This window comes from Accipiter gentilis, chromosome 14, assembly GCF_929443795.1.
Source record: "Accipiter gentilis chromosome 14, bAccGen1.1, whole genome shotgun sequence".
NCBI classification, from domain to species: Eukaryota; Metazoa; Chordata; class Aves; order Accipitriformes; family Accipitridae; genus Astur; species Astur gentilis.
The window spans coordinates 16972837-16991228 of NC_064893.1; the positions used below are offsets into that span (position 1 = coordinate 16972837).

At 39.4% G+C, this 18392-nt stretch overlaps 1 protein-coding gene across 4 annotated transcripts in view; it reads right to left on the reverse strand.

Moving 5' to 3' along the window:
- Positions 1 to 18392, reverse strand: part of RALGAPB (Ral GTPase activating protein non-catalytic subunit beta) — a 64717-nt gene that overhangs the window by 25455 nt on the left and 20870 nt on the right. For 3 of the 4 annotated variants that reach the window (XM_049816208.1, XM_049816211.1, XM_049816210.1), the window contains 9 exons: positions 16675 to 16823; positions 16348 to 16564; positions 9189 to 9390; positions 7598 to 7765; positions 6403 to 6517; positions 6007 to 6154; positions 3346 to 3410; positions 3023 to 3155; positions 855 to 988 (listed from right to left, as the gene is read on the reverse strand). In XM_049816208.1, coding sequence (XP_049672165.1) covers positions 855 to 988; positions 3023 to 3155; positions 3346 to 3410; positions 6007 to 6154; positions 6403 to 6517; positions 7598 to 7765; positions 9189 to 9390; positions 16348 to 16564; positions 16675 to 16823 — 1331 coding nt within the window. The remainder of the gene's footprint in view (positions 1 to 854; positions 989 to 3022; positions 3156 to 3345; positions 3411 to 6006; positions 6155 to 6402; positions 6518 to 7597; positions 7766 to 9188; positions 9391 to 16347; positions 16565 to 16674; positions 16824 to 18392) is intronic. The other variant, XM_049816209.1, reaches the window with a different exon arrangement.

The window sequence follows — 18392 nt, forward strand, 5'->3', positions numbered from 1 at the left end:
GAGCCCTCAAGCAGAAAAAGGCATTTTACTTCTCAACAAAAAAGCCCCCCCCACCCCACCTAGTAGCTGCTGAATCAAGAAACTGCATGCAGATAAAGCTCTGAAGAAGGCAACACCTTCATATTAGAAATACACTACCATTTTCTAAGCTTAGAAAACTATTTCCAAGATGAGATGAAGGGGAAAAGCAGGTATAACACTTCCAAAAATGGCAATTAAGTTGTTTAATACCTACATATTTGCAATCTGCCAACTAACAGCAACAAAACCTTGTTTCCAAGTCCGGTTACACAGTGAACAGACAGACCAGCCACCCAACCAAGCAAAGCTATGATAAATGGTTCACAGCAGGGTTGAAAACTAGTAGCCCAAGACCCTACACTTGTCACTGGAAGCTTAGTGGCAAGTTTTTCCTCAGCTGTGCAACCTAACATGGCAGATGCATTCCCTGTAGTGTAAAAAACAAACAAAAAAAACCCAAAAAACAACCAAAAAAACCAAACCAAAACCCAAAACCAGATAGACATGGGAATCCATGAGAGAGGTTAGGAGATGTCCAGTTAGCTCAACAAAACCAGCCAGAATCATACAGTACAGCCACCTGTATCTGAACAAGCTACCCTGAGCTTCGCTTTCAGCCAACAGGCATTTATAGGGCACACATCATTTGAGCCACAGAGCATTTATGTTAGGAAAAGATAACGTGCAAAAGGAGTACTTTTTTTTCTCTCGTGTCCAAACAGAACATTTGCTGACAAACTCAGACAGACATCTGTTTGGTGGCATGACTTCCACCTAAACAGGACCATAATCACTCTTTGAGAGGAGACCAGAGCACGCAAAACACCTCTCACCTTTGCCAGTCCAGACAGAAGCTCCAGTGCAGCCAGAGAGATACTCATGTCCTGCCTCCACTGCGAGTTGAGTCTTTGGGTTACCAGGTGAATACTGCGTATCAGTAGTCCAGCAGCTGTATCTGTATTAAGAGCTAGGATATAACCCCAATACCACATACCACAGGGAGGGAAAATAACTAAGCATTAGTGACAATAAGCAAAGCACAGGCACAAGCCAAAGCAGCCACAATACACACATAAATTAAAATTATACACAACCCAGAATCTAGAAATTGGGTTGGTCACTTTTGTACAGGCTAACTCCATTATATACACCACCAGACACTAAATTATATTCAGACTACCTTATCACAGTTTTTAAAAAATTTTTTTAAAAAGACATTTTGGATAATCCCAGCATTCTGCTGCATTTCAGCAGCAGAATAGCTAGCATCAGGTTTTGCTATTGTTTGCTATTGTACTTAAATTGCTGCAACGTCTTGTAGTCTCAAAAAAATTTAGACATTGGTAATGTATATTAGACATCAGTACTTCTATATTTAGGCACCAGTAATGAACTAAGAGCACATGTAACTTCAGATACCTATGCCAGAAGTTACCCATTCTTTCCATATTTCTATGTTTATCAAAATTTGTACTAGTTAGATAAGTGTAAATAATGAAAGAATGAGTCCTGGAGAAAAAAAGATGCAATTATTTCTAGACCTCTAATTTCCCTGAACCTCTAGCTCAAAATTAAAAATAGAAAGTGTTTTTTGTAACAGTTGTTCTCATTTCAAAATATTAGGAACATAAATGCTATACATGCTTGTTAAAACTGAAGTAGGCAAATTAATTTCAGAAACAAAACCAGCTAAATGACTAGTTTAAAGACACATGAGAACTATGACACCTAAAGTATATCCTTCCCCAAACTTCAAGTCATGGTATTTAACATTCAAGAGCTAAGTACAATGTTACATTAGTAGCGGATTCAAGTGTCTGCTACAGTTAAACAGTAAAAATAGACCATCTTGCTTGCAATTTTCTCTGGTTTGAAGCACCCGGCAGAAACACAGAAATTCTTTTCATAAATTTCTTGCAACCCTACCCTCTGCACATAGGAAATTAAAAATCCAACAAAATGAATATATTACAAAAATATCTTTCAAGTTATGTCATGGTTTAAAGAATCAGTAAGTCAAGTATTTAATGGGGGGGGAGGGGGAAGGTCAACCTTACAAATAGCTATTTTTACAAGCAGTTGTCAATGAAAACCCATACAAATTAAACACACAATCAAATGGTGTGCTGAAAACTAGCACTTCAATAGTTTCAAACAAACAAATCCTGTAGGCAAAGCATCAACACGTTTATATGAATCCCTAGAATATACTGACGTCTTTCCTGCTAACCTCCCTCCACTCCTTAGATACAGAACAAGAGAAAAAAAAATTTTGGTTGGCAAGAACAGAGTTGTCAACTTAGGCTACAATATAACAACAGTGATCTGTTCTCACATTTCCTTGGTTGACATCAGTTAAACTGATGGCGACCAAAGGAGCAAATGAAATTCCAGGATCTCAACATTTGGCCAGCTTACCACACACAGATTTAGAAGAACATGGATTTTATCACAAAGATTCAGAAATGCATGGTACAAAACATATCAATCTAAAGTTAATCACTAAATTCTCTTGTTACAACAAATAACACATCATAAGCATTCTGCTTACTTGCTCTATAAAAACAGGAGTCCCCCAAATACTCTTTAAATTGGTTTAAGAAAAGGTGCTGCAAGAGTCAGGTAAGCATTTGGAATGCTACCAAAATGAACGAAGCAATTAATTTACACTTGATGTACATTTATCCCATTATTGTTCATGAAAACCAAGTGTCCTGAAAACACAAGTTAAAATAAAGCAGTTTGCAAACACCTTTTTTATAAGCTTTTACATTCTTATTTTTAAAATGTTAGCAGAGTCCTTTAGCACGATTAAAAAGCAGCCACCAAAAGGGCACATATGAGCACAAACTGGCAATAAACAAAGGGGCTATCCACTCTGGGTTCAAAACACCCATGCACATTAATGTATTAGACAGAACAAGGAACAGAAAGAAAACCAACAAACCAAAACCATTACCCTGGTGTATAATGAGAGTTTTTTCAAAAGAGCTATCCTTACCATAATCCCTCAGAAGGGCTTGTGCTGGTCTCTCACTATCTGGTGTTGTGGGCTCTGTACTGCCTCCACTTGCAGTGCTAATGCCACTGTTAGTACGACTGTGGCTTTTGAAGAGGTTATTTTCCCCACCATTCTGCAAATTGAAAGTCAGTTTTGAGGAATGAGAAGATTTTTCTGAGTTCCCTATACCAGAGGATGCTCTCAGATACAATGGAGAAATAAAGATGATCAAACCTCAAGATGCTAAGCGCCTTACAACAGCAGATAAAATGACTAATGCATTCTTTCTGAAGTGGTAACTTCATAAACAAAAAAATACTTACCGTTTCCATCTGACAACCAATGGCTTCTAACAGAGCTGAATCTTGAACAATATTTAACATCGCACCTGAAGAATCAGATACAAGAAGGTAACTAAAGACCGCATTAGAATATTCATTGCTAAAATTCACAAAGCAGCACTGAAGGTCTAAAATACAGGATCGCCATTCCATTTTACAAAAACTCCTATAAAGAGTTTCATAAAACACAGGATTTGCTTCAGGCTTAGCCATTTGAAGCAGATGAGAGCTAAGATAGATAATTCTTTCAGCTATTTTAAAAATGCTTTGAACATAGGGTTTTTAAATTCCTCAGTTCAGAAGGATTTTGGTTTCACAGAAGGGCTGGAATCGTTCCTTGTCTCCCATCAGATTGTGCTCATTTGAAAACTCAGGTTACATTTAAGGATATTTACTGATTCTGTGAATAAAGTAACAGTATTTGTTAGATAACAGAGCACTAAAATGAGCTGCATAGTCCAAAGCCACCTCAAGGATTATATAGTGCTGGCCTTGGCTACATTCTTGCCTGGCACAAAGAGGCTCCCTTCCCCAGTTTGGCCATGAGGAGCCAAAAGGCAACTTGTGACTGGCAAAGAAAAACATGTTTTCAAGTCTTAATGTAACTACCAGTACATACAGCAACCTGCTGGAAAACAAAGTGAATAATGTCTGGTCCACTCAGCAACTCTTAAGACATCAGCGCAAGGGACCATGCTTGTTCTCACACTGAACAGTGACTAGTGAAACAAACCTCCAAACCACTGTAACACAAGTTTTATTTTTATAAAGACATTTCTGCTCTCCCCCACCCCCGCCAAAGAAAAAAAAAAGGCCAGTATTTGCATCATTGATAATGAGTGGGTTTGCAAAGCAAATTAAAAATTGCTTTCATTTCAATTTGGCTAAAACATAAAAACAACTTCCTAAATCAGGAGGCCAGTTCATAATCTAAGGTGGGATACACTGAAATTCTCTCTACCTGGAAGTCATCCCCAGCCTCTCACCTTCTGTGCTTTGTTTTCCATCAGTGCCCAAAATACTGTATTGAAAAAGCTGAAACTCTAAGTGTGGGGGTAGTCAACCCTACTGCATCCAAAGTAGCCACCAGGTACTTATCTCTTCCATCCTGGGAGAGATAACTACATACAAGTGTAAGACACTGTTAAATGAAAATTGCCAATGCATTCTGGGTGCCTTAGGTAAACTGGCATGGACAGCCTGTACCTGCTTGGCAGCATCAGCCCCAGGTGACAAGGAAAGAAGCAGTAAGAACATAGACCTGTAACAGGCTGACACCGACACACTCTGATTTTGTTGAGAAGCTGGTGGCACATGTGAGAATCTCTGGCTAAACTGGAGATTCATGAACCCTTTCCAACCAAAGCCAGCAGGAAGTAAACTCCTGTTTCCATATGTGAAGTTAACAACAGGAATACAGGGGAGATGGACTGGTATGCACTACTGTGGAAATAGTAATGGTAAAAACCCGTTCAAGGCAGAGCATCTACCCCACCAGATGCAAACACCAGCTCGCAATGGAGGGGTACAGGAACACATGGGTAGGATTTAACAGAGCATCACCTTGCAGTTCTGTAGGTGATGCAACCCTATGCGCACTGATGCTCTGTGGGTCTCACTTGGAGGATCACTTTGAAACCATAAAAATCCTTATCCCTTCACCAGCACTCATTGTAAATCATTCTTTTGTATTATTCTCCTCTAGTCTTTGCTAGTAAAGGAACTATTTCAATTGCTGCAAGGAAAATTTCCAAAAGTCTTTGCAGACTGGATTCGTTTCCCTTCACTTCATTGCTCATGCCATTTTCTCGCCCTCCCCTATTAATCAGGTAGGCTCTCTGTCTCCCAGAACAAGGCAGACCCCTCCCACAGCAGTGCAAGTCTGTTTCCTTTTTAAACAGACAAAAGGACAGTGGTATTGTCATTACTGAAGTACAAGAACACCATAATATGGAAAAAGGCACTTCCAAAGACAGGAAAATAAGGCAAGGTGAGAATAAAAGGCAAGTACACTTTTTACTTGTCTGAAAATATATTTAACTTGACAGATTATGCACTACTCTAGTTTTCAGCTTCTACTTACTTTCTAGGTATTCAGATTAATGTTAATACACTCATTACCTCAAAGAACAGTTTGTTGCCAAACTACAAAGCATCTCCAGACTCTATTCCAAAGCTTTTGTCTGAGGATTTACACAGTGTTAAACATGTCGTCTGTATTTTACCAGTGCTGGACCACCAGACACCCAGTATTTCAATTTGTTTCTAGACTTAATCATGGAAAAACTAAAATGTTCCCCGTAACCTATTAGTCAAGAGTCCTTCCCAATATTAAATCAACATTTTTTCCTATTTCCATTCCTAGTTATGACTGACTTTTCCTGCTAGAACATGCTTTACTTGCACCACTACTTTACAAGTACTATTCCACATCTGTAAAAAAGAGTGAAATTATTTTAACAAAAATGTGAGGCTTTTCAAGATGTTTTCACAGTATGAGAGAGATTATGCAGATGACAACCTGCCAGGAATTTCATCTTTCTTCTTACAAAGCAACACATTACTAATAACCTGTATTTTTCCAGGTCAGATTAAGACAGACACTTCTACAACACAGTTAATAAATAAAAAAGTTGAAATAACCTAGTATCATTTGAGTGTTGTTGGGATCTGTTTCTGTCTGCAAAGCTCCTATAAGTATATTCACAAGCCTCAGCTTCAAGGAAAGGAAGGTTACTGGCTTATCATACGTTGAGCTGTCGTCATTGCTGAATTTCCCTTCCAGGACAACCTGAAGGAAAAATATATTTATTTCAGTATCAATTAGAGATCACACCAGCATGGTATTGGTTTCAAAAGTCAATAACCACAGCACACATTGCTACTGACAACTTGTAATACAGTCTTACTGTTATAGACTTGCTATAGAGTTTGTGCTAAACAGAACACTGGATACAACCCACAAATCATCCAAATCCTTCTCCAAAACAACCAGGAACACAAAAATGGAAATGCAAAACAAAGCAGTAAGCTTACTACCTCAGACTTTACGGTTCCAAAATGATGAGGGAGAGGCAACAGAGACAGCAAGATGTTAATTGAAGCTCTTCTTAGCTCTGTGGGGTTTACATAGATTTTAAACTTTGAGAGTTCTCTGCAAATCAAAGCATCATACAGTTAATCAACTTTCAACAGGAATTTGGAGCCAAATTTAATTAAGTTAAATACACAGCCACCCAGTAGTCTCAAATAATTTGCAGTATACAATGTAGCTGTTTCTTTCTAGGCTCAGGATTATTTTTTTTTAATTTTTTTTTTTTTGGAACAGCAGCAATAGCACAAGGAATTCATGCAGGAACCATCACTTGGCTAAGGATTATGTACCCCATATAAAAACAATGAGCTGATGAAAGTATTATACTACATCTTCAGAGCAGGAAGTTTCAATCATGAGCCTCTACTGGCTTATTACAACTCAAAGCCACCCAGAATTATCTGCAGAATATGCTCATGTGTATATTGCATAAAACACAAGCTGCTCAGCAAATAGATCAACTTTTTTCAGTAGCCACCAGCAAATTCTTCTCCTTATAAGACCTATCCAAAAGCAGTGGCTCAGATTTAAGCCCAGAAGTAATATTTTATGCATAACTTCAAAATGAAATGCAGTACCAAGACATAAAACATTATGTTGAAGAAGGCATGCACAGACTACTATTACTTAGCAAAACGTCCAGGAATCTATAAAGCTCTGACAAGTGAAGTTATATCTTTTTGTTTAAGAACCTCCTCCAATTTCACCAGCCTGTCTAAATTATCAATTTTTCTACTTAATGACGTGTAGGATTACTCTCTTAATTCACCACAGCAACAGCTACTAATGAATATCCTGTGAAGTTTTACTTAAAAATCAGTAGGCCTCCAATATACTTCAGCTAAATCACTCGTTTTCTCTATTCTTACAGATATGCTTTCCATCAGTGAATATGTAGATAACACAACTCACACATTTAATTTAAAATAAGCACTATTATTGCTTTAAAGAAAATTGCATTAAATAAAATTGAAAATTAGAGCTTATGAAGTGCCACTATTATCACATCAAATACATACACACTACGGGGCCCACATTACAGAATTTCTTCAGTGAAGACTACTCAGGAATGACAGAAACCCCAGAAGATAAACACCTTCCTACATTTCTGGTGATGTTTATATGGAAATAGCAATTTACCTGTCAGGTAAAATCGTTTCAAGAGCCGAAATGAAATAAGGAACCACGACATCAATCCCTTTCAGGTCACAGCAGAACAAAGGAGGGGAGTTTAGAATAACACTGGCAAGAACGGGGTGGCAAACGAAATCTGCTATCTGCAAACCCTGAATTAAAAGCATGTAAAATCTGACAAAGAAAGATAAGATTAAATTATTTGCACATAAAAACAATCAGCATCCCACATGAACAAGAATGTGCAGCCACTATTTGTCTTTTCTATATAAAACAGAGTAAGTTTCAAAATCAGAGCTAGAAAATGTTTATATTAGCATCCCCCACAAGTTACTTTAGCACAGGCAAACACACCTAACCAGCTTAACAAAAACCCCTCATTAATCACATGTATTTCATGTGAAAAGCCAGTACAGCACAGTTTTACTGAAAACTCTAACTTGTTGCAACACAGACTGGGAGCTGTGCAAATACAGCCCAGATGGTTACTAACAGTGCTTGGATCACATACTCTCCCACTACTCCCTTCCCTATGTAAGGATGGGCATGAGACCTTGATTTTTAACTCCTCAACACAAGAAAAATACTGCAAAGTCTTTCGGGGCAGGGGGAAGAGGAGAGGACATGCTGATCAGCAATACAGAAAATGAGATCAAACTTAATCATCATAACCAGTTCAAATGAAAAAGCAGGGGGGCAGGAACCTAGCTGCACATCAGCCTGAAGTAGGTAGTTTCCTTTGCAGTTTCTTGTTAGACAATATACTTATATCATCTTTATTTTCCTTTTTTTTTTTTTTTTTTTTTTTTTTTAAGGCTTGCAAATACAGAGGAATCTCACTGACTGGGTAAGAGAAACATGAACTATCTATACACAAAACACTGTAACATACAAGAAATTACATAGTTCAGTCTTCCAGGAAGTTTTGATGCTATCTGGGACAAATGTACCTGAACAGTTTGAGAGAGTCATGATTTGAAGTTGATTATCAAGTTCTGTTCAAAAGTTTTGAAAAAAGGTACACTATGATAGGCAAGACTGCCTCAGTTTATTAGAAACAAAACTGAAAGCAGAGGTAGTTCAGAACACAACTCTTAAATAATGGAATATTAGTGCACTTCTATATTTAAAGAAAAAAAAAACAAAAACCACAAACACATTCCACCCCAGTGTTGTGGTATTTGACAACATAAGACCCTTCGTGTCCTAATAAAGTGTACAAAGTCTTATGTCTACACACTTTTTTCTTTTTTCTCTATCTGAACAATATTCAGTGACAAATTAAAAACAAAGAAACAAGAGTACAAGAGGCAAGAAAGTATCAAAAAGACAATGTTCGTTCGAGTTGGGAGGCACTTTAAGGGACTTCCTTTCAACTGGAACTTGAAGAAAACCCAATGAAAAACAGCATCATTGAGAAGACAAAAGGAAATCACTACTCTGTTTAGCCAGGGATCCCCACCTACAGCATCTGAAGGCTAACCAGGTTGTTCTGAACTTGTAACAGAGGATTCAGACAGTAACTGAATGTTCTTTACTGTGAATTAATTTGCACCATAAAGTTATACCAAAAAGCAACTGGAAGATAGGTTAGTACCGGGATAGGTAAGCTGGTAATATTTCCTCCCCAGTCTTCTTGCTACAAAATATCCTACACAGTGTCCCGCATGCCTCTGCCCTTCCCGCTTCATAGTTGTCTGGGAATTCACTTGCATCAAACATGGGGTTGGAAGCCATTGTGTCTGTGGACATTTGTGATCCTTTCCGGCGAAACTCCATGCTAGCTTGAGTTGCTATAGCTGGGAAGAGAAAAAACAGCGTTTCACAGTGTTTGTTAACATATATAATAGGCTCATGGGATCCTGGACACAAAGATCAAGTCAAATTTAGTAGTTATCATGAAGCTGTTAGTTCACTATGTTTGAGTCAGTGCCTCTGTTTAGAAAGTATTTGTGGGTGTAACTAACATTTTTCTTTATGAAAGTCAGTTGTTGTCATCCTTATATTCTAGAGCCTGTCCCAACTTTCTGCTGGAAAGAACACATTTATATCCAATATTAGCTTCCTACCCTCTCTGGAGGACAAGGATCTTCCCTCACCTAGTTCTCATCTCCAGAAAAACGGAAGTACACCTTGCCTTGCTGCAGCCTTCAAATACCAAAACACATTTAGGTGGTGCCATTACCATGACCTTCAAGCCAGTGCTTAATTTTCAGGTGGCCAACTAATCTCTTACACTGCTTGGAACACCAAGCTGCTTTGATCCAATTTTGTTGTATAAACATACTTATTAAAAAAAAATATCACAAATTCTATGGACCCATATCAGAAAGAGAAGTTTGCTGAAACCCACTCTCCTGATTTGGTCCCCCTCTCTCCTCACGTGACTACAGAAATTGCCAAATGAAGTTGAGGTTAGACAGCCTCCGAGACAGCAGCTACCAGGGAGGCTGACCCTCTCCTACTCCCTATCCCACAACATGCTCTACAAAAGTCTCTCGGGAGCCTGCTGTTACCTAAACAGGACATGGTTCTGCCGAGCTTTGTGCTCCCTCCCTGTAGGATGGTTCTGCCAGTCCAAGCCAGCTAAATTCATGTCTTCCTAGAGAGACCTCTAGTCCCCTTTCACACATCAGTATCACATGCATATGATGCAGGAGGCTACTCGCTTTAGTAGCTTCATCCTTTCTTCCAGGATGGCAACCAAAAAAACCCCATTACTCTCAATATTTTTTTTTCCTTCTTTTTTTCATTTTTTTACTTGGACAACTTCACTCTTGGATTGCTAATGGCAGAAAGAGCATACTCATTTTTAACTAAGACTGTATTGATATTTGAAACTTCTCTAAGCTACAAAACAAACAACACATAATGTGTGCTCCTAACAGAATCAAGCCAATGTAGTTCTACCAGTACCAGAGAACTTGCTCTATCTCAAACCTGGGACACTGGGGAACATCAGGTTCACAATCTGTCTTGCAAACAAAGGCCCGTTAACACTTCGACAGTTGGAATACTTGTTAATTTACGGATAGGTTGGTTTGTTTTATTTTTTTTAAAGGAAGCGTCCTAATGACAAGTGTCTACTCCTAATTTTTGTCTTTAAATTCATCGTTTCACCTACTGTTACCTTACAAATTTTCACAACATAAGCAGCAAATAAGCACAAATCTTTATGCATCTTCCCATGAGCCATTTTTTGTCCTAAATAAGCTATCCAGCAATATATTGTAGTTGGAAAAAAACACTACATGCACAATGCATACAAATCAAACACTAGGTCTGTAAAATAAGCTTTAAGTAAAAAAAAAACATGGTTAGTGCAAAGTCCTGAAAGTCATGACATGATCACAGACTAAAGTACAGAAAAGATGGGACTGATTCAGGCAGATTAATTTGCTTTTGCCAACAATCCTCCCCAAAGACACACACAAAAAAATTACTTGTCTTTTTCAAGTAAAAGTGCAAAAGCTACAAGAGACAATGAGAATGAATTTACAAATAAAATATGGGTTTATGGAAAAAGAAAAGCATGACCGCAATTAAGGAAAAGCTACTGGTTCCTACTTACAAGATTTATAAGAAAGAAGAATTTGGATAAAAGATGCTGCAAGATAATAGAAATAAAATGGAAACAAATCAAAGGACAGCAGTAGTTATAAAATACTTTTAAAGATGGTGAAATTGTAATATAAGTTAAGAAGCTTTTAGCTTTTTTATAAAAAAATAGATTAAAAGCTTTATGATATAGCAAGCTCGTTAAACACACAGGAAATTGGCATTCAGGTCCAAAATTATGGTTTTGAAAGTATCATGCAAAACAACGAACAAAAAGTTACAAAACACTAATAACATTTAGAGCTGTTCGTATCAATGTACATCAGTTCTTTAAAAAAAAAAAAATGTATTAACCCTTCCCAGCTCAAGTACATTTCCCTATGTTGCACTGTATATGGAATATATATTAGGCTATCCTAAGGCTTCTGTGCTTTGGGGTACGCCTTGTAGGCGGAAGGTTACTTACCTGCAGAGACTCCTTACAGCAATACTTCCGCTTCCAAACCATGTGTTCCTGACGGTATTACAGCTCCATCTTTCCTAAGCCAAGTTGCTAATAACGAGTATACCTGGGCATACATCCCCTGACCACCAGCTCAATCAAAATCTTCCAAAGCAGAAATAAAAGGCAGAACACTACCAGAAATATCAACATCTCAAAAACAATCCCCAGAGAAAGAAGAGAGGAAAGACTCCAGTAGCCAGGTACCAGGAGAGAATGCCACCACCTCTTAAAAGCTGCTTCTCTGAATGTGCAGGGTCAGTTCAAGACTTGTGACCAAGCCCCACAGCAACACTCAAGATGTCTCTAATCAGGCCTTCTTATAGCTTGCTCCTAGACTCTCAGAAACATTCTTTGGGGCATTAATATTAATGACAGTAGGGCCAGAAGAAAGAAGGGTAAAACTATACCCCAGGACTCCCACATTGCCAACAGCACCTGGGTGATACAAGAAACCTGCCTAGGTAAGACTCCTTCAGGTGCTATAAAACACACAATTGGCAGGCTTGTGACTGACTTCTTTAGCTACAAGGATTAAGAACGAGCCCATTAGATTGGAAGATTCAGCTGTTGAAGTGCTGGCACAAGGTATTCTTGAATTTCTCCCAGTTCTCACAAGTTGTTGAGGACAGCAACTAGCAGCAGCATGCACTGTATGTATGGCCAAGCTTGTCTAACCAAAACACATCCTGCCAGTGAAATTACATTCAGTGCATGCAGACACACCCCAGAGCTGTCACATTCAGGGTTAACTTCATAAAAAAGGCTTCATAGCAAATTTCTTATGAAGGCATTTTCTCAAGTACCAATCATAGGGAGCTATTTATGCCACACTAAGAGCTAAATAAATACCATGCAGCCATCTAATTCTAAAGACTACACCAGCAGGATGGAGCTCCTTTCAAACCAACTATGCATTTTCAAACACTCTCACCACAATACAGAGTAATGTTCATTGGCTGTCTGCTATAAAGCCATAAAGCTTCACCATCGAGGTCTCGGTGCAGAAACTAAAACCTGATACAGGGCACTCTGTGCACAAAAGCATTACACCAACAATGGCAAGATCACCATTTTGCTTCAGAACCCAAACAGCACCACAAGACTATCTTGAAGGACAGGGCTCAAAGAGCAAACAGAAACACTGCTTTCCAGGTGATAAACTCCACCAGTACTCAGCTGTACACAAATGACCTCCAGCTAATCTTGTGTGAGAGAACAATTCTCTCTTACCAAAGACAGACAGGCAAAACCACAGCAACCACAAAAGTGAAATACCTATGGTTATCCTGAATTGTGCGAGGGTTGGTACAAGAATTTTACCAATGAAGATGCCAAAATTGAACAACAGTGGGGCAGCAGTTATATTGACAGAACCAGAGAAGGTTTGAAGCTGGAGGGGACCTCTGGAGATTATAGAATAAGCCCCTCCCACCCCCAAAGCAGAGTCAAGTAGAGCAAGTTCAGTTACCCTTTCACCCCATCCAGATATTTTTCATCTCAGAACCTACAAAAAGCTGCACATTTTTTCCACCAGTCATTTTTCTTGACTTCCTTTCTGAAGATTAAGGAGTTCAAGAAGATATGCAAGGCTCCAGGTCAAGGAGAAAAGCAAGCATAAATAGGTACTTATTCACATCAGCCTTGATCAACTGCTCTTTACTTCCTAAAGCTCATCAGAGACTTGTGTCATAAGATGGGAGAAAGACAATGTGCTAGTCCATGTGAATCAGCAGGGTTCGTTTAAAAACTGAACTAAATTCTGAACTAGAACTTGAGACCACAGCTCACCCATAGGGTTATTTGTTAGGCACTCACATTTAGCTCATGAATACCTCTTTAGAAATCATGTCACAGGGGTTCTCATTGAGAATGTGTCACATGACAGAAAAGGAATAAGAAACACACACTAGAAAAATGCAGTGTTCCAGAAAGATGTCCCAGGGCAGGGGATCTCTCTGTGGGACCAAGGAATAATCTGTATCAAGATACTTCACCTCTTTTTTTTCCAAGATATTTCACCTCTTTCAGTCCTCCAGCCAGCAACATAGAAATCATATCAGAGAGCTATGACAGAAGAAATTCTTAACTGCATGGCATTGAAACCAACTGAACTTGGAAGGGTTTAAAGCTATTGAAGTCTCATACAGCTGCAGTCCCAGACATAAAAGAAAAATTGTGCATATGGGCCAGTGGAAGACAACACTACAGAGCAAAGTTGATTTTAAGTGCAGACACTTCCCAATTATAAAAATATTTAAAGCATTCATAAAAACAATAGTGCTTCCTGAAGCTAATGCAAAGATTATCAACAGCAGCGTCAAACATGGTAAGAATATTCAAGCTAGTGGCAAAAGTGTTACTGTACTAGGCTACAGAGGATAGCAGATGGACCACGATATATACAGGTACAGCCAACCTGCAGCCAAAAAGAAGATTTTTGTCCTTTCCTAAGGGCAGGTAGGAATTGTGGCTGTTAACTGTCCCTTCTCTGCTGTCCACTTTCTTCAAGCCACATCTATACTGGGTAGCATGAGCAGAGGCACATGGATAGGCACAACATGCAGATCTGATTATTGCTGATGGGCCCCCCTTGTGTGATTTGGGGATACCACAGTACACAACCTTTCCAGCCCACCTCATCAGCCCAGCACAGCACCTCCTGCCTTACACTGTTTGAGGAGGAAGAGACTTCACCTGGAGGCATCAGGCTTCACAGATTAGGCTGCCAGAACAGAAGCTTTTCAACTTGGACTTAAACCTGATTTAAAAGACACTGATGTTTCAAGTCAACAGAAACTGCAGGAGCCTAGCCCTTTATAAGTCTTGCTACATTTTCCCACCTAAAGCAGAGGCTGAGCAAACGGATTTATCCAAAAGGATAAATCAGGCAATTAGACTTAGGTTCCTCTCTACAGAGTTTCAGCAGTATGGACCCACCTTCAGTTTGCTCTCCTTCTGACAGTCTGCCATGGCATTGCTGTGACCAGTACTTTACACAGCAGTAACAACACTCATGGCATCCTGGAAGGGCAGCAAACACTTGACTAAATTCTTTAAGTTAATTCTGTCTTCCAAATGGCTACAAAAGCAGTTTTCTGGGTCTCCACCAACAGAATTCTCTCAGATCCACTGCTGCTAATAAATGGCAGAATGGGTAGCATGCAAAGACTGGTCACACTAAGGACATCTCTGAAGAGCATGGAGGAAGAACAGAATCAAGTGATTTCCAAATAGTTGTTTCTAGTTTTCAGGAAGCTAGTAAGTCCCTCTTTAAGGCTAGCAATATTAGAATTTCCTGACTGCAGTTAGGCGACTTAAGACATTGCATATATGAATAGAAGGGCCTGGAACCTCTTCAAGGAAGTCAATCATTTTGATTTTGGATGACTGTACTTCGGCTAGAATCACAACACATCTGTTTACAGCTGACACTGTTGCATAAGCAGCAGCGCAGCTGACATCCTTTTCAGGTTAAGCACTTCATTAAAATTGCTCAAGATACAGGTTATGTCAAAATTAAAACGATCCAATCAATCTGAAAAGCATTAAATACAGAAATATATTAGCTGCATATGCAACTGAACATACCCTCGAATTATGATTTACTCATTCCTAAGCTCAGCTATTTCTCTAGTAATGTGTCATGAGCCTTTTACAGAGGGACTTAAACCTCCTACCACAGAAATCCACAACTGAACGCTTTGAAAAACCATACACTGCATACCTAAAAATACCTTTAACAGATCCCAAATCCTAAACCTTTCACCTCTACACGGGGATTTGTGACACAACAAACAAGGAAGATCATCAGTTTAACTGCTGCTGTCAAGTCCCACTATAAACCCAACTTGCTACAACAAACCTCTTCCTCCTATTTTTCTTACTTAGGCCAGCAAGCTCCTGATAGATAGATCTCTTGGAAGAGTTTAGCAGACATTCAAAATACTACATGAACAACAGGAAAAATGCCAAGAGTGGGAAAGTTTATTATTTTCTGAATATTATCACCAAAAGGAAGAAGAGTGCTAAAAAGCCTCTCTAAGCACAGTACTAATTCTGCTGTCATGTCTCAAAACATTTAACCTCTGAAGCTGAGCAAAGCATAGGAGACAAAAATAAACCTAGCAGTTAAGGACTGAAGACAACCAAGGTATCAAGCCATACACGGAAACATGTAGCAACAGTCACTGAAAGGCAGCAAGTTCACTTGCTATTTTAAGGACTTCTGTTTTCATAACACTCTCCAAAAACAAGGAGAAGTACCACTTTGTACAGTATCTGGAGTGATGTTTGACAATTTTTCAAACGTTAAAGAGTCACTATAAAGTTGCTATTACTCAGAGATACTCTAGCAGATTTCAAATTAGGAAGTGGACTCTTATCACATTATTTCCTTCACTTAATAAAATTTTCCCCACTAGCATAACTGCAATTGCCATGCTTGTTAGAGTAAGGGAGTGTTAAATAGTAAAAATTGGTTGGGGTTTTTTTTGTTGGTTTTTTTTTTGTTTGTTTTAAAGCCCCCAAACACCCGCTCAGCTAATAACAGGCTAGCTCAGCTGGGAGGGGTTAACCACAATACAGCACTTCAGATTTTTATTTTTTTTTTGATTATGCATATATTAATCTTGCAGGTAGGAAATGTCAATAAAACAAGGAAAAAAGCGTACATATATTTTTCAGTAATATTTACCAGTCATGCTGCTGTCTCTGTTTATTCCATTATGAAGTTTACAGTGAACGAATGCTGCATCAAATAACCATGACCCAAAGAGGTTCAAGATGCTGTTAACCCTCGGCCTGCGAGGAGCTGGTAGTGGCCGTGGCTCAGAACTTGTCTGGTTTGGGCTAGAGAGTGGAGAAGTAGAGGAGGGTTGGTGCTGCACTTTTGAAGTATGCGCACTAGTTACCTATTTGAACAGAAGAACAGATCAGCTCCTAGAAGCAAGGAAATTACTTCTTCTAACAGAGAAAACTATCAAAAGAGTCAGCTGCTTAAAAACAGAATATGAAATCTTACAGTACTGGTTTTCATGGTTGCTTTATTCACAGTCACTGCCCGATGCCTTCGGTTATGGGGTGGAGTGGTGTTGGTAGCAGTGTTCTGGGGCATGCTCAGCCTATTTACTGGTGTGGGTGGTGCGCTATCGGACCGGGGTCGTGAAATCCCTGTAGATCAAGAAATAAAGCAAGCATTCAGCAAAAATTCCATAGGCTTATATGCAGCAGCCCAGTTGGCAAGCATCTGGGCCTTCTGTAAATAGATTAGCTTTCCCCCACACCCCAAACAGCAGTAGTAAGAAAAACATCTTTCCCCTTTTACTATTAGCAGAAATAAATGCACAAGCAAAAGAAAACCCTGCTAACATTAGATAAGCAAATGATTAAAACACACTAGAGAACTCCACACCTTAAGAACATGGGAAATGCACACAGGAGGACCAAGTCTAGAAGGAGGCAGAGGGAAAGGGGCAAGGTTCATTTGCCAAAGTCAATTTAACAGCCAACTCCTGCCAAAATTCAGATGCCTCATGTTTGCCTGCCCTTCCCAACCATACCTCTCACACCCTAGTCTGAGATACCTCTAACCCCTCAAAGCCAACTTAGCTCACTAAATTAAGATGAAACCCACCCACCATTCAGTTTTCTGCTGGTTTTGTGAGCTGAATCAGCTTGCTGAACAGCCAAACACTAAGTCTGTACAAGAGGTGGGGTAAAAAAGCAGAGCAAGCTATAATTTTTCTGGCAGTGGCAAGACATTAGATCAGTCTTTACCCAGCTTCAGGGAAGTAGTCATGGTGTATAAAGCTACTCTTGCCAGTCAGAATCAGAAGCAACTAGCCCTCTGCAAAACTAAGTGACAAACACCACTTCTTCCCATTTTAATGAATACCACCATCCTCACACCCCATTTGAAAAACTAAGTGTGGAATTGCAATGTGTTTGAAGATATGCCACAGATTTTTTTTGCCCATGTTAATTAAAGCACCCAAGTACTTTTCATAACACATTACAGAACAACTAACTCCTGCTAAACCGTTAGTGTTACACCTCATGCAGAAGGCAGAGTATGCACTATGAAATGTATTGTTTTGGTACACTTTTTTGGAAAAGAGGATGCAGTATTTTGCCAAACGCACACATTATGTACATACACATCAGTGAGGGTAAAATAAAAAAACATGTGCTTTAGCACTTGAGGTAGAAGGCAGTGAGATCTCCCATTAGCCTTAGCTGAAGGGGTCCATAATGCAGTTCTAAATCTGCCTGAGCACACTCTCATGTCCATACCTACAGCTTGACTTTAGTTTCACCAAGAGCTCTCCTGTGCCTGAGTGCATCACAGTCTGCAGTCTATGTCTTTGAACTCCAGGTGGGCTATAATCACCCTAGGTGTTCCATCTTGCTAGTTGAGATCTTCCGAAGTCTGAAGTCTCCAATTCAACATCCTATTAAAAGCTCATGTAGGCAGAAAGCTCCTGGCAAGCTTACAGGAGAGTCTGGGCTGCCGGGGCCCACAGAAGCGCTCCACAGCTGGCCAGTGTGGAAGACCTCAGCCCCAGATACAGTCACACCCCCCCACTGCATCCAGACAAGGAGTTGTATATGATCACTGTCACCCCAGTGGGAATGGAGTCTCAGGCAGCCAAATGCAGAACACAAAAAGGACTACCATACCATTAGTGGATTAAAAATCTCAGGTAAGAACCATAAACTATTTTTAGGGTCCAAGAGGAA